The sequence below is a fragment of the Acomys russatus genome, chromosome 1 (assembly GCF_903995435.1).
Source record: "Acomys russatus chromosome 1, mAcoRus1.1, whole genome shotgun sequence".
Classification (NCBI taxonomy): domain Eukaryota; kingdom Metazoa; phylum Chordata; class Mammalia; order Rodentia; family Muridae; genus Acomys; species Acomys russatus.
The window spans coordinates 123,238,962-123,256,210 of record NC_067137.1 but is presented as its reverse complement, the minus strand read 5'-3'; the positions used below and the strand labels follow the sequence as shown (position 1 = coordinate 123,256,210).

The 17,249-nt window shown below is 43.2% G+C and overlaps 1 protein-coding gene across 1 annotated transcript in view; it reads left to right on the top strand.

The window, feature by feature from the left end:
* The window catches only part of Dnah11 (dynein axonemal heavy chain 11), a 326,041-nt gene that overhangs the window by 203,758 nt on the left and 105,034 nt on the right, over window positions 1–17,249 (top strand). Inside the window, exon 55 of the mRNA XM_051152523.1 lies at window positions 14,177–14,338. Coding sequence (XP_051008480.1) covers window positions 14,177–14,338 — 162 coding nt within the window. The remainder of the gene's footprint in view (window positions 1–14,176; window positions 14,339–17,249) is intronic.

The following is a 17,249-nucleotide window of genomic DNA, read 5'->3' as shown; positions in this document are numbered from 1 at the left end:
CTACCAGCGATGGAGGAGTGTTCCCCTTTCTCCATCTTTTTACCACCATGTGCTGTCACTTGAGTTTTTTATCTCAGCCATTCTGATGGGTGTAAGATGGAATCTCAGAGTCGTTTTTATTTTCATTTCCCTGATAACTAAGGAGCTGAGCATTTCTTTAGGTGTTTCTCCCCCATTTGATGTTTCTCTGTTGAGAAATCTGTTTAACTCTGTACCCTATTTTTCAATTGGATACTTTGGTTTGGTGGTGTTTAATTTCCTGGGTTCTTTATATATTTTGGATGTTAGCCTTTTGTTGGATATAAGGTTGATGAAGATCTTTTCCCAGTCTGTAGGATCTATTTTTGTTCTATTGACAGTGTCCTTTGCCTTACAGAAGCTTTTCAGTTTCACTAAGTCCCATTTATTAATTTTTGATCTTTGAGCCTGAGCTGTTGGTGTTCTATTCAGAAAGTTGTCTGTGGTATCAATGAGTTCCAGGCTCTTCCCCACTTTTTATTCTAACAGATTTAGTATTTCTGGTTTTATGTTGAGGGCTTTAATCCACTTGGACTTTAGTTTTGTACGGGGTTATAAATATGGATCTACTTGAATTTTCCTACATGTGGACATCCAGTTACACCAGCATCGTTTGTTGAAGATGCTATCTTTTTTTCTATCGTATAGATTTGGCTTCTTTGTAAAAAATCAAGTGTCTATAGGTATGTGGGTTTTTTCTGGATCCCCTTGATCTCATTTTGTTGTCTTATTGCTCTAGCTAGAACTTCAAGTACTATATTCAAGATATATGGAGAGAGTGGGAAGCCTTGTCTAGTCCCTGATTTTAGTAGAATTGCTTTGTGTTTCTCTCCATTTAATTTTATGTTGGCTATTGGCTTGCTGTATATAATCTTTATTATGTTTAGGTATGTTTCTTGTACCCCTGATCTCTCCAAGACTTAAAACATGAATGGGTATTAGATTTTATCAAATCCTTTTTCAACATCTAAGGAGATGAACATATGGGATATTTTTTTCAGTTTGTTCATATTGATGGTCTATATTGATGGATTTCCATATATTGAACCACCCCTACATTCCTGGAAGGAATCCTACTTGGTCATGGTGAATGATATTTTTGATGTGTTCTTGGATTCAGTTTGCAAGTATTTTATTGAGTATTTTTGCATCAATGTTCATAAGAGAAATTGGTCTGAAGTTCTCTTTTTTTGTTGGGTTTTTGTGTGGTTTAAGTATCAAGGTGACTGTGGCCTCATAGAATGAGTTTAATAATGTTACTTACATTTCGATTCTGTGGAATATTTTGAAGAGTATTGGTATTAGCTCTTCTTTGAAGGTCTGATAGAATTCTGCATTGAAACCATCTGGCCCTGGGCTTTTCTTGGTTGGGAGACTTTTGATGACTGCTTCTATTTCTGCAAGATTTATAGGATTATTTAATTTGTTTACCTGATCTTGAATGAACTTTGGCAAGTGGAATCTATCAATAAAATTGTATATTTTATTTAGATTTTCAAATTTTGTGACATATAGGCTTTTGAAGTAAGACCTAATGATTCTTTGGATTTCCTTGATGTCTGTTCTTATGTCTCCCTTTTCGTTTCTGATTTTGTTGATTTGGATACTGTCTCTCTGCCTTTTAGTTAGTTTGGTTAAGTGTGTGTCTATCTTGTTCATTTGGATACTGTCTCTCTGCCTTTTAGTTAGTTTGGTTAAGGGTGTGTCTATCTTGTTGATTTTCTCACAGAACCAGCTCTTGGTTTCATTTATTCTTTGAATTGTTCTCTTTGTTTCTAATTTATTGATTTCAGCCCTGAATTATTTCCAGCCATCTACTTCTTTTGAGTATGTCTGCTTCTTTTTTATAGGGCTTCCAGATATGGTGTTAAGTTGATTTTATGAGATGTTTCCAATCTCTTTATGAAGGCACTAGTGCTATGAACTTTCCTTTTAACACTGCTTTCACTGTGACCCATAAATTAGGATATGTTGTACCTTTATTTTCATTGAATTTTAGGAAGTCCCTAATTTCTTTATTTCTTCTCTGATCCAGTTATCATTTGAGTAGAGAACCATTCAGTTTCTAAGTGTGTGTGTAGGCTTTTTGTTATTTCTGTTGTTGAGGTCCAACTTTAGTCCATGGGGGTCTGATATGATCCAAGGCATTATTTCAAACTTCTTGTATCTCTTGAGGCTTTCTTTGTGACCTACTATATGGTCAGTTTTGGAGAAGCTTCCATGAGGTGCTGAGAAGAAGGTATAATCTTTTGTGTTTGGGTGAAAAGTTTTATAGATATCTGTCAGGCCCATTTGATTCATGACATCTGTTAGTGTCATTATTTCTCAGTTTAGCTTCTCTTTCATTGACCTGTCCTTTGGTGAGAGAGGGGTGTTGAAGTCTCCCACTATTAATATGTGGGGATCAATGTACAATTTAAGCTTTATTAATGTTTCTTTTATAAATGTAAGTGTGCTTGCATTTCGGGCACATACGTTCGGAACTGTGATGTCATCATGGTTGAGTTTTCCTTTGATAAATATGAAATGTCCTTCCTCATCTGCTTTGATCCATTCTGGTTGAAAGCCTAGTTTATTAGCTATTAGAGTGACTGCTACTCCAGCTTGGTTCTTGTGTCCGTTGCCAGGTAACCTTCTTCCAGCCCTTTACTCTCAGGTAATGTCTACCTTTGTGGCTGAGATGTGTTCCTTGTGTGCAGCAGAATGTTGGGTCCTTTTTAATGCATCTATTCTGTTAGTCTGTGTCCCTTTATTATAGACTTGAGACCACTGATATTGAGAGAGATTAATGACCAGTGACTATTAGGTCCTTTTATTTTGATGTTTGTTGCGATAGTGCTTTTTTGTGTGTGCTTGTGTCCTTTTTGTTTTACTAAACAAAGTTTAGCAAAAGTTATCTATTTCCTGGGTATAGTTTTCCTGGATATAGTTAGCCTCCTTGAGTTGGAGTTTTCCTTCTAGTATCTTCTGTAGGGCTGGATTTGTGGCTAGGTACTATTTACATTTGTTTTTGTCATGGAATATCTTGTTTATTCCATCTATGATTATTGAAAGTTTTGCTGGGTATAGTAATCTGGACTGGCATCTGTTGTCTCTTAGGGTTTGCAGGACCTCTGCCCAGACCCTTTTGGCTTTTATGGTCTGTGCTGAAAAGTCGAGTGTGATTCTGATAGCTTTGCCATTATATGTTACTTGGCCTTTTCCCCTTGCCACTTTTAATATTTTTCTTTATTCTATACATTTAGTGTTTTGACTGTCGTGTGGCCGGAGAATTTTCTTTTCTGGTCTACTCTATGTGGTGTTCTGTAGGCCCCTTGTATGTTTATAGGCTTCTCTTCCTTTAAATAGGGGGAAATTTTATTCTGTGATTTTGTTGAAAATATTTTCTAGGGCCTGTAGCTGACCCTCTTCTCATTCTTCAATTTCTATTATCCTTAGGTTTTATCTTTTCTTGGTGTCTTTGATTTCTTATTTGTGTGTCTGTGTGTGTGTGTGTGTGTGTGTGTGTGTGTGTGTGTGTGTGTGTGTGTGTGTGGGCTTGTGTGTGTGTCAGGAATTTTTTAGATTTAACATTTTCTTTGATGGTTGCATAAAAATCTTCCATTCTGTCTTCTATACCTGGGATTCTTTTCTCCATCTCTTATATTCTATTGTCAATGATTAAGTCTGCAGTTCCTGTTTTGTTTTTTTTTCTAAGTTCTCTCTTTCCAGGCTTTCTTCAGTTTTTGCTATTATTATTGTTTCCATTTTTGTCTTCAGATCTTCGATGGTTTTATTGATTTCTTTCATCTGATTCTTTGCCTTTTTCTGAATTTCTTCCAGTGATTTCTTCATTTCCCCTCTACAGGTCTCTGTCATGGCCTCTCTAAGGTCCTCAATCTATTTGGCTGTATCTTTCTGTATTTGTTTATCGATATTATTTGTTTCTTTCATTATCATCTTCATTATGAAAGATTTGAGGTCATTTTTTGTGTGTTACAAATGTGTTAGAGTTTCCAGGCCTGATTGCTTTGGGATAACTGAGTTCTAGAGATGTCATAATATTTTGGTTTTTGTTGTTTGTGATTTGCACTGGCCTTTAGCCATCTTGCTGTCTCTGGCATTGGGTGGTAGTTTCTGGTATCCTTCACTAGCCATTGAGAGCAGCTTATAGGTGAGTAGCTATAGGCTGAGACCCCCTCACCTGCTGGGATCAGAGAACTCTTCAGGTGGATCAGGCAGGTGACCTGAGATTAGACTTGTGAACTTTCCCTGGACCATCTGGGTGACCTGAGGTCAGATTTCCCTGTGTACCACACTGTGGTATCTCCTCTCAGCAGGAAGACTCAGACAATGGTGTTTTATAGCCCATAGTTCCTTCTGAGACACAGAGCACATGCTGGGTAGCCCGCCAGGCATGCAGCTAATCCATGGAGCCCAGCCGTGTCTACAGGGACCCAGAGACTTCTCTGTGGATTATCTAGGTAGTTGGAGGCTGGACCCACATGTGTGTCATGCAGTGTGCACCCCTCTCACCGGGGGATCGCCAGCTCTGGTGTGTTATACTTCTCAGTCCACTCCTTAGGTCACTGTGCAATCACTGCTGATCAAATGTGGTCTGTGTGCCACCCATTTACAAATATTTTTAACTTGGATATTTTCTTCATAACTTCTGTGTTAATACTGCACTGCATCCTTTAAAAATATTGTTTTTAATTTTCTTAAAATTATAACAGCTTAATGTTTAGCCCTAAATTTAAGTGTTAAACATCTTATGTATTAAACACCTAAAATGTGGGATAAAATATCTAGGAATCTCCTTAGGTCTAATTGATTTGCTCACCTCTGAACAGATGAGTCCTCCACTATGAAGAAACAGTTTGAAAGAGCAAAGATTATGGTTTTGGGGTTTTCATATGTCTTTACTTAGCTTCTGAGCCCATGCTAAGCCAGAGCATCATGGTAGGAAGCTTATGATGGGATACAGATAGTGACGTCATGGTGGCCTTGGAGCAACGCTCTGGGGTGTAGAGGTCCTGGAGACAAGGAAAACCCTTCCACAGCAGGTACCCAGTGACCTGTTTCCTCCCACAGCACCCTCCTCCTAAGACCTTCCAGGTTCTTTAACCGTGTCCTCATATTGCGAATGGACTGGTTCACTGATCAAGCTAGAGTCCTCACAACCCAGTTGCTTCCCAGCAGCCTCTGCTCTGAGTGTCTCTGCTCTGGGACCAAGTCTTCAGCAAGCATGGCGCCTCCAGCCCATGGCTATCCACACCCCTCCTGCCCATGACTCTAACTCTTGCACTGATGAAAAGGAAGTCAAGGGCTGGCCACCTAGGGTTCTGACCTTCTCTGCTCTTCCAGAGTCTTCGTTGTTGTCTCAGCACTGTGCCCCCCCCCACTCATTTTGTGATTATTGGTAAGTCACAAAGAAATTCAGAAGACAAAAAGCTACTATCTGTATCAGTTAATTTTCTGTTGCTGTAAGAAAATACCAAATCCAAAAAATGCTTTAGAGGAGAAAAAGGTTTCATTTTTAGCTTATGGCTATAGAGTCATGGACTCCTCATGACAGAGAAAGTATAGAACGGGGACAGCAACCAGCCAGAGTCGGAAGCTGGCACACAGGAAAGAGAGAGGGAGAGAAGGAGGGGAGGAAAGGAAGAGGGAAAGAGAGAGAGAGGGAAAGGGAAGAGTAGGAGAGAGGGAGGGAGGAAGGGATTGGAATGAGGCTATAAATCTTCAAAGTCTGACCCCAGTGACAGACCATCTCCTGCTTTTCTCTGCTCCCTAAGGGCTCATGACCTTCCCAAACACCCACACCAACTGGGGACCAAGTCTTCAAATACAAGAGCCTGTGAGGGACAGCCTTACTCAAGCCATCACACTATCTTGTGCTGTGTATCTGAGCTGCACAAAACTGTGATATTTAATAAGCCAGCAGAACCTCAAAAAATAGCATAAATATTAGTATTTTATTTGGCCAAATGGAGCTTTTCAAACTGCCACCTGTTTATACTTTCAATGAGCCATTTGTCATTCAGTAAATCTTTATTGGGGTCCTGTGATGCCCTGGATCCTGGGGAGATGGCAGGAGTATGGACAGCCCAGCCCCAGACCATCTGGTGCTCATGTCACGTGACTTTGAGGAGGACACACATCAGTGCTTGTGTGTGAGCGTTCACGTGTGGTTAGGTGAGCTGGTGTGTGTGCGTGTGTGTGTGTGTGCGTGTGTGTGTGTGTGTGTGTGTGTGTGTGTGTGTGTGCATGTTCCTGTGTGTGAGTATTCACATGTGTTTAAGTGAGCTGGTATGTGTGTGTGCATGTGCCTGTGTGTGAGTGTTCACGTGTAGTTAGATGACCTGGTATGTGTGTGTATGTATGTGTGTGTGTATGTGGGCATATGCCGGTGTGTAAGCATTCACATGTGGTTAGGTGAGCTGGTGTGTGTGTGTGCATGTGCCTGTGTGTGAGCGTTCACGTGTGGCTAGGTGAGCTGGTGTGTGTGTGTGTGCATGTGCCTGTGTGTGAGCATGGGTGCTAGAGGCAATCACAGCATCATTCTTAAGGTGCTGTCTACATTTTTCTGTACTTTTTCCTGTCCTGGATCTCTCTAAGTAGCCTGGACTGGCTGGCCAGAGAGAAATCCCCCATCTCTGCTTCCCCAGCACTAGGATTACCAGCCTGCAGCACCACACCTGGCATCTTTTATATGCGTGATTGACTTCCAGGGATTGAAACAAGGTTCTCCTGCCTGCAGAGCGAGGTGCTTGAATCACAGAGCTGCCCCACAAATCCCCTGAAACACCAGCAATGAAAGGCTCAGTCTTTACACAGAATGTACTTTGCATGGATAAAAACAGTCTGTAGTCACAGTAATTTGCTAGTATTTAGGTCTGGGGTTTCCCAGCAGAGTGTGAGACCTGTCCTTGCACATGTGGAGGACAGTGCTGTACTAATGCCAACTGCTCTGCCGGCGGAGCCACCAGAAACTGCATGAGATGTCTCAAATAATGATCTATTTACGAGAAAATAGGAGTCAATTCTCTTTTTAAAAAACTAACAAAAGTAAAGGATGTGCAGTTAAGGGCTGTGGATTAGCCTGCAAACCAGTACATGGTCACTGCCAGCCCAGGGACAAGCCGAGCCGGGCGTGGGGAAGGGGGAAGGGGGTTGGAGGGGGGATAAGCCCTTCTGACTGCCCCTCAGGGTTAGGTGTGCTCTTTGCTATGGAGACTGCATGCATGTTCTTTGTAAGTAGAACAATTTCCTTGTTTAAAAAAAAAAATGGAACAGGGGTCATGGAGCTAGCCCTGCAGGTAGAGCTCTTTCCATATGTGTGAGCACTTAAGTTCAAATCCCCAGGACCCATATAAAGCTGACCGCAGTAGCACAGGCCTGTAATCTCAGTGAGAAGGGAGGTGGAGCCTGGACTATCCAGAAGATTTTGGGTCAGCTAGCCTGGACAAGCCAAAAAGTGACCCTGTCTCAAACAAGGTGGAAGCCAAGGACAAACGTGTGCAGTGTGCTACAAACATGTGCTCACTCACACGTGTGGGCGTGTGCGCGCACGCGCACACACACACACACACACACACACACACACACACACACACTCACAAATTAGAGAGAGAAACAAAATAAATTGAAATTCTCTGGTACCAAATATTAGTTTTAAAGAAAATCTGAAACGCTCAGTGTTGCCAAGTCAGAGTTCTGAGATGATTTCATTGTGGGATGGCCAAAACAGAAGCTCGCATCAAAGTGTCTTGTTGTATGTGCACACTTTGAAGATGCTATTGGGTCTCTTAAAAAAAAAAAAAAGGGTAGAAATTAAAAGCTGATTATATGATGGGCATAATATAGAAGACACGAGGAAGATGATAAAGTAAAAACTTTTAAACAGAAAACTCGTTCTATGATAAAGCTCCGTACCACAGGGGCTGCCTCAGCAAGACTCGGCCTTGTTATTCTTGAAATATACTGGGGCTTTGGCTGATAAACGCATGCATAAGTTACGGATAGATGCTTCAGAAGTACATATGTGTGAGGGCCCCTGCTGCCTGAGAACAAACTACACCAGCTGGGAAAGATACAGTGGATGTAGCCATTCATGTTTCCATTAGGAGATGAAACGGCCTGAGTCCTGTTAGTGATACACAAATAACCATGTACTCAGGAAGGAATCGTGCCTACGGGAAACTGGTGCCATGTGGGTTACTGCAAATGAGTCCTAACACCTGTGTGGGGAAAGAGGGAAAAAAAAACAATAAAAAGTTCTTGACCCAACCCCCAAATATTGGAGCCACAGTTAGAGCCATCAGTAGTGATCTCGGGCTTTTCTTCTGAACTTGGGAAAATTTGCTTTTAGAAACAGCACAGCTGTCTGTTTTTAACTTTGTTTCCCATCCTAGCTACCTCTCTTCTTGTCCCCACTGACGGCTCACGCACAATAGCCAGGTGCTCTTTTGGAGAGCAGATGACTCTCAGTAGATCTAGACACTTCCTTAAAGGTAGACAATGGAGGGGTGGATGGGGTCCTTTCTCTTAACACACATGAACTTGGGTTTCACTTCAAGGTAAGGATGTGTAATTCTGAACCCACTTCAGTGCCCAGACTTCCTGGTCTTGCTCGTACATGGATAGGAATGCTTGTACAATATTTCTGTTTTTACTTGGGTATCTTATTCTCCTCCTCTTCCTCCTCCTCCTCTCCTGCTGCTGCTGCTGCTGCTGCTGCTACTACTACTACTACTACTACTACTACTACTAATAATAATAATAATAATAATAATAATAATAATAAAATTATCCAGCTGATAAAGTGTAAAAGTAGGAGAGAACTAACTCTTCAAGGTTGTCTTCTAACTTTTACATGCATGCTGTAACACAAACACATGCACACACATGCATGCACACAGGCACACATGTATACACAAACACAAAAGCACACACATATGCACATGCATGCACACACACATGCACACACATGCACATGCACACACATGCAAACACACAGGCACACACATATGATACCCACACTCACACACAAAAGCACACACATATGTACACACATTCACGCATGCGCGCACACACGCACATGCACACACATGCAAGCAAAGCACGCAGGCACACATATGTATACCCGTGAACACAAACAGCATCCACATATGTACACACATGCATGCACACACACATGCACAAGCACACATAGGCACGCACATGGACACACACATACCATATACATGCACAATAATAATAAAATTTTTAAATTATGTCTAACTCAAAGATAGTACCTTACAAAGAGTTTGTGTTTGTGAGGAAAGTGTCTAAGAGCCCCGGGTAGCTAAGCTGTTACCTGGGCTTCTGTGAGAGTGTGCAAAATGCCAGTGCCCTCATCCTGAGTCCTGCACATATGTCCAGTCGGATGCCTCAGGTACCAGCCAAGTCCCTTAGACGTGAAGCTCATAAGAGGAGCGCTCACATGCGTGCAGTGTGGCCTGAAGGACTGAGCTGAAATATGGACAAGATGACAATATATTCCGTTATTTTTTATCTCTTAGCAGTGTCCTTATGTTACTCCTACATGAAGTTAGGCAGAATACACTAAGAAAGCTATTCATAATAACCATCCATCGTCTGACACAAAATAATTCCCCTGTGGGTTTACCACGGGCTATCAGTAATGCTGTTTAGGCCATTTTTAGAACAAAAAAACAGAGTAGCTGCCAGTTATTCTTGGGGGGAAAAAGTCATAGATTAAATATTGTCGCCAAAAAATCAGATTGGCAGGAGAAACCCTGTCCTCTCTCAACAGTGAATTGGGTTAGGAGCTGAAGTCTCACCCATTCCTAAGAGTGAGCAAGTGTGCTTCTAGAGCTGAGCTCCCAGGCACTAGTTTAGATGATTTGTGATGCCTAGAATTACCCAAAGTTCCCATTTCAGTCCATGGATTCAGACCTGGATTCTGTGAGTACTTGACCAACTGCAGTGCCCAGATGCACTGGTGCTCACTTGTAACCCCAGCACTCGGGAGCTCGAAAGGCAGAGTCACTGTGAGGAGTTTGTACACAGTGATTGCCAGACAGCCAATGTGACATAACAAGACCAGGCCTCAGCGTATAAGCAAAACCAAAGCTGGGCGATGTCTCCGCAGGAGAGGGCACAAGCTGCTCTTGCCGAGGACTGGAGTTGGGTCCCCACCATCCATGCTGAGTGGCTCACACCACCTACAACTCCATCTCAGGGGCATCCTGTACCTCTGGGTTATTCAGATATCTGTACACATACACATAAACATATTTTTTATGATGGAGAAGCTTATTATATGAGCATGGGGATAGAAGGAAGTGGGAGAGAGGTACCTGAGAGAGAGAGAGAGAGAGAGAGAGAGAGAGAGAGAGAAAGAGAGAGAGAGAGAGAGAGAGAAATGAGACAGAGGAAGAGAAACATACATAGAGAGAAAGCAATCGGGATGACCGCAGGTACGAGAAGTGAGAGGGAGGGGCAAGGTGGGTCTGTCCTTTTATATACTGGTGTGCACCACCCACTGCCTGGGCCACGCCCAGTGGCAGGTAGGCAATGATGTCACAGGTAAGCAGACTGGGACAGGATCCTAACATTCCTCCCTTTTCCTATAACTGAAATTAAGGACATTGGATTGTTTTTGTTTTTGTTTTTGTTTTATGTAAGGTTAGTTAAAGTATATAAATGTAGGTTCATTGGATGCAGCTTTTGGCTGCCATGTAAGGAGAAAAGTAGAGAAAGAAAAACATCAATAAACTGTCTAGATGACATGGTGAAGAGGAAGGGAACGCTCTGTCCTGGAAAGTTCAGGGTAGAGGGCAGGGTATGTCAGCCATGTCCTGCAGCAGATGGAGACCAAGGAGTGCTGGGAGAACCTGGAGCTGTTTGTCCCGGGTGTGGAGCACATCATTCCAGCCTTTTGTAAATGGATAAGAGGTGAAGAAATCAATTGTCTTAACTGCTTCCTGCTGACAGCAGGGAGGTGACAGAGGGTTAAAAGGTTGAAATGTTGGCCAGGTCCCAGAAGAGGCAACTGTTGAATTTGCTGTCCAGGGTCTGAGAATATATGTGGCTAGGAGGGGCAACGCAGGTCCAGCTGAGACGATCTGTGAGGTTGGACTGGAGCACCTGTGGGTAGCTGCTTTGGCGATGGCCTGGATGTAGGAAGTCTGGCAGGAGACTGGAACATATATGTGGGCAGACTGCAAAGTTATTAAATTAAAGAGAAAATTTCCTTTAAGTGTACATTTTAAAATTTTGGAAGAACAAAGAAAAGGTTTAGATATAAGGAGCTTCATTCTATTTTACCCAATTGCTGACAATAATTAAAAGGTTTAGTTTTGGCTCTGTCAAAGTTTGGTTGCAGAGATGTGTAAAGTTAGCAGCCCTTAATATGGCCATAGGGATTTGAAATTCTCTGGAGAGGTGGTAAGTGGACTATTTCTTATGTGGAGGTGATGTCAATAATCCCCTAGGGCATCCCCAGAAATGGATTGTAAGTCAAAAAACAGGTACAGACTGTTCCAGGAACTCATCAGTGCTGTTCAGCAACCAAAAGCGCATGGCTCGGCAGATGAGCAGGCCCAGGGACACAGCCCACCCAGTACTAGAATTTTGTGGCAGGGGCAGGTGGCGGTGGCAGGCAACATACACATAATTTAAAAAGAGAAAGGAAAAAATTTTAAATTTATGTTGTGCCCAGGCAGGGGTGGTGCACACATTTAACCCCAGCACTCATTAGGCAGAGGCAGGTTAATCTCCATGAGTTCGAGGCCAGCCTGGTCTACAGAGTGAGTTCCAGGACAGCCAAGGCTACACAGAGAAACTCTATCTTGGGGGGAAATGGGGGTTTTTTTGCTTAAGTATTCTCATGGCAGAGTCAAACTAGCATGGTTCTTGTGGGTATTAGATCAACCTGGAGGAGCTTAATTCATTTTGAGCTACTCATTGCATAGTGTAAGTTAAGAGTCAATTTTCTTTGCCATCCTCCTCTTCCTTCACCTCTCCCTCCTCTTACAGTTTCTCTTTGTCTCCATCCTCACACGCGCTCACATTTTTCCATGCTCTACATATTGATGACCGTATATTCATTATTATCTTATTAGTCGTAAACCAATTGCTCAACTATTGCGTGTGCTAAGAAAGCCTTGGTGACAGTGTCTGACTTTTGTTATTACGGCTCCGGTCTTAGGTTTTCCCTCCAGCCTTTTCTTCTCCCCACTCCTGAGGACTCCTCTTTTCTTCCCAAGTAGCTGTTTTCTAGAGCTAGAGACATTTTTCTTGTGTTTTGTTATTAATAAGTAATTAAACAAGGATCATCTTCACATAATTTAACACTGGAACAGGCGGTAGAAAGAGATGACCCATCACTTACAAAAGATACTTTGAGAGGTGATTTACACATTATTATAAAGTCCCACCATCAGGAAGTCTGGCCGGACAGCTTGGTAACATACATGCTTTCAAGAAGCAACCAAAAAAATATGTACATAAACAATGGAATATTGTTCTACTATAAGAAGAAAAATATCTGGCCATTGCCCCGCCGTGGATGACCTTTGCAGGCCTTATGCTAACTCATCACAGACAAGCCAGCATTGTACAGTGTTCACTGCAGATATCCACCAACTTAGACCCAGAAGCTAAGCGAGGGATGGTGTCTGCTGGAGACTCGGGAGCCTGTAAGGAAGTCTCTGATTGATAGATAAATCGTAAGTGATAATAAAGATCGAGAGATCGTTCTGCCCGTAGCTGACAGCACCATACCATACATTAACACAATTCAAGAGTGCAATCATACTGTGCTTCTTAAATATATATATATATATATATACACATATATTTTAGAAAAAAATTTAGATAATTAGGATTTGTCTATCTTCAAATGTTGAATAAACAAACCTGTTGAATGAAGTATTATACAGGTTGATATGTGCTAGAGTATATTTTTTTTTCTCACATGGATTTAAAAATGCTGTAAGGGCAACAAAATGATACCCTCCAAGACAGTGATGTCATCTGTTGCCTGACCTTGGCCGTGGAACCTCCAGGACCCCATTTTCAATCATCAACCTGTTCCAAGAAGGGGAAAGAGGCCTTTCCAAGCTGACAAATAGCCAAGTCTTCGGGCCCATCAAGGCAGGGGGACAGAGCGTCTTTGCAGACCCCCATGTCTCCGTGCTCCTGTTAAACAGGCTTGATGGTAGGGTCACATCTGCTCTGCTGACAGTGGAGAGCCCTCCCACCCACTGTCTGTAGCATGCTGTCACTCAGACCCTTCTGACAGAATCTGTGTCCAGAGAAGCTATGCAGATGCTCGGGTAGCCCTTCCCAACTGCGTCCTCACCCACGAATCCCTCCAATTGTGCATTTGAAAGGATTTGCAGAGAAACACAACTATGCCAACTGTACACATATGTCTTATTGTCTTGGTTCCCTGAACAGCACAGAATAATGACTCCTTTCACCGTTTTCCTTGTCCTAGGAGCAATAGGTGATCTAGAGGTGGCTGAAAGATACAAGGGTGACTTGTGAAAGCGCTGTAACTTTCATGTAAGCATCTAAACACCCTTTGAGTTATACAGACCAGTGGCTTATCCAGGTATTAATCAACTTTTAAATCATCGAGTAGGTAGTCAAAGTTTACCCACGTTTTAAAATTTTTAAACTGAAAACCTGAGGTAAGAGCTAAAACAGATATTTTTATTTTAAATGCAGACAGAAATAGGCATCATTCATGGTGATAGATCATTTTGTTTTGTTTTGTTTTGTTTGGGGAGGATATTTCAGTTTTCTTTTACCTGTTTTACCTGCCGAATGGAAGGTAGAAGCATTGACACTCTTACCTTGCTTTTATGTGACTTGTGTTAGGAACCAAATAACATGTCCTACTTCCAAAGGTGATCGTGAGTCTTGCTGGAGAGAAGAGGGCCACATTTTGAGGAAAACACAACGGTACTTCTGTGTGCTCTGCGGAGCAGCCACGCTGGGGGGCAAACTGCTGCCTTGCATATGTGACCTGTGCTGGGGTGACTGACCAATGTAGCTGGCCTTGCCCCTACTCTCATTTTCCGAGATTACAGTGTCCTGTTTGGCACACTCGTCGCTCTGCTGTTTCTGACCCGTCCCCACTCACCCCTTGTCTCTACAGATGGTTTTTTGTTTCTCACCGGTCGGTCCTACGCTGAGAGTGAGAGCTCGGAAGTTCCCAGCCATAGTCAGCTGCACAGCGATTGACTGGTTCCATGCCTGGCCACAGGAGGCTCTGGTCTCAGTCAGCAGGAGGTTCATTGAAGAAATCGAGGGGATCGAGGTACATTGTGTCAGCCTGCAGTAGGAAGGCGCCCAGGCGTGCACAAGTCTCAATACACGGTTGCCAGGCAGAGCGCCGGCCACTTTCCTTTTCACAACCTCTGTATCAAATGTGAATCCATTTTACCTCTTTGGATGAGGTTGGTACCTCTGGTTTTGTTTTTAAATGTCTGTGTGAAATAAGCGCCAGCAAGAAAATTGTCTCATACCGTTCGGTTTTAAAGAGTAAAGGAAGTGACTGTGAGGCAAGCCCCAGCTCTCCCAGTGGGAAGTCGAGCACTTCTCTGATTAGAGAGATTACTTGCTCTTGCCTCTCATTGTGCAGTAAGGTGGGAGTGCTTACAGCAGGCCTGGAACTAGTGGAAAGAACTCTCCAAGCCAAGATGTATTGGAGACACCGAATAAGTAATTTCTGTAGTGGTCCTCACCTTTTCCCTTACTCTGGAAGTCATGGCCGCCCTTCCAAGGCAGCATTGCAGCCCTGTGTTGAACACTGAGCCCTTGGTACACCTATAGAGTTGACTAGTTAGCGTGCAGTAGCATGTGTTGGTTGGTGTACCATCTTTCCTTTGCTTCTACTTTAAAAAGGAGCAAGTATATAGGTATACACGTCACAGGGATGGTGTCAAGCATCTATGTCTGCATACAGTTTTCCCCTCCCCCTAAAAATGTCCATGAATCTGTTGATCACTGGACTGCCAGGGGAAGCAGCAGTCAACATGGGAGGCTCATCTGGGATGAGAGAGAGCCTTCTCTCCCCTTTGTTTCTCCACCGTCATGTGACCAGCGCGTGCGCAAGGAAACAGAACAGAAAAGGAGGTCTTATGAAGTTTGGAGAGGGTGGGGGATTAAATCTTCACATCTAGAGAGCCGTTAGTTATGACAAAAGTAGTGCTGAGTGTCACTGCCCGTTCCTGGAGCGATCGTGCGGTCCCTGAAACTGTTGAAGTGCTGGGGCGGCATCACCTTTTCTTCCAACAGTGAGAAGAGGCGCCATGTTTTAATAGCAGGGGGTGGGGGTTGAAGAAGTGGGCTGGTTTCTGAATGTTGTTTTGATTTTCCTCTGTTGGTGGGGAATCTGATCCAGCTTCTGGGCAGCAGGCCCACAGCCTCGCAGGCTGCCCATCTTCGCTGCATCGTGTCTGTCTGTGTCTGCGTTGCCTGGGTCTGTCGTCTGTCTGTCAGTGGCGGAGGCTGCGGCTCAGCCTGGCCAGGGATTGTTGACACCTGCTGGTCGAGGCGGGCCTTGCAGGGCTGCAAGCTCACAAGGTGCTGGGCTCTGTCTGACGGTGTCATGACGCCTCCTATGGGATCCTGGGTGCCAAACAGGAATATTTTTTTCAAGCACTTTAGCTTGATTTCTAGCAAACAAATTATGCCTGCAAACAAATTAGCCAGATGATTTCCTTTCAGTGTGAGGTGCTTTTTTAAACTCTCCCACCTTTCTAATTTGTCCCAGGAAGCACTAATTATAACCCAGAGTGCAGTGTGCCCACATTCCCCTAAAAAACGTGTATTATCTTTTCTGTAGAGTCAGAAGCACCTTTTACATTTTTGAATGAGTGCTAATTTGATCACTTTCTTAAGTTTTAATTTTCATCATTAAGACCGAGAATTATCTGCATAATTTAGGTACTTCTTATTTATTAACCTCGTTGGGTGAGTGGAAGGTGACCCCCTTTGGCCACAGAGAAAAGATTCGTTAGCAGCAAGCCGTTTAATATGTGTTGACATGCAATTCCCCACCGGGACACACTCAGTGCCCACGGCTGTGGGCTAACTGCCTCTAACTACGTGGCATGCTTTTTTTCCCCCCTGTTACCTGACTCTGAACTAAATGACAGCTGAAAAGCGAGTGGCCCAAACAGTTTGACACTTAAGTGTCACTGTGTTATTCATCAGACACTTGTGTCAGCACACACTGCCTCTCCCTGGAAAGCAATAAGTAGCAAGTGATACAAGGCAGGAGAGAGGGACCGTCCTGCTTATCACTAGGAGTGGGCTTGAAGAAGGAAAGCATGCTGGGAACGCAATGGGGTGCAAGCCTTACCGCTTAGTGCACAGGCCCCAGTAGGAATGTGTGGGGGCAAAAATCTAGATGGTATTAGGAACTTAAGAAAAATGCATTGGCTTTTTTTTTTTTAAGGCAAAATGAGACTTAGGGAGCATTGAGAGCAGGCTCATATGAAATTAAATATAAATATAAAATATGAGCTGTGTGGGGAGGGCAAGCTCTGTGATGGAAGGTCTGAGGACGGCAACAGCTCATGTCACCCAGGCATGGTAGCTGAGTGAGTGACAGGAAGCTCTGTCCTCTCGGTGACACTTCATGGCCTCACAGCTCAATACCATGTCACCATTACAGTTAAGTGCAGTGTTGCTGCCATACCTGAGAAGGCATGGCATGAAATTTTCAAGGGTGACCCATTCAAATGGAAAAGTTACCTTCCTCCCATATTTAGACTTGATATTTCTCCAGTGGACCTACAGATTCTTTTTTAAAACAATGCACCACACATGTGTGTGCCTACACATATGCAAATACACACACAAATGTATGGTGCCAAACAGGAGGGGCATTGCATTTATTTCATCAGTGATAGCTATGCCGAATTGATGATCTGGGCCACAATTCTTTCTTTTACATGCCAGTTATGAACCAGGCACAGTGGTGCACACCTGAAATCCCAGCACTCTGTGAGTTCGAGGCCAGCTGGGTCTATAAAGCAAGTATGGGACTGCCAAGGCTACACAGAGAAACCCTATCTAGAAAAAAAAATGTCAGTTACAAGTTTAATGATAATGATTAAAAATAAGATGCCAGGCAAGAGACATTAGATGGAGAGGTTTATTAAATGAGCACAGAGAGAGAAGAAAGAGGGAAGGGGCCCCCCCAGAGAGAGACAGAGACA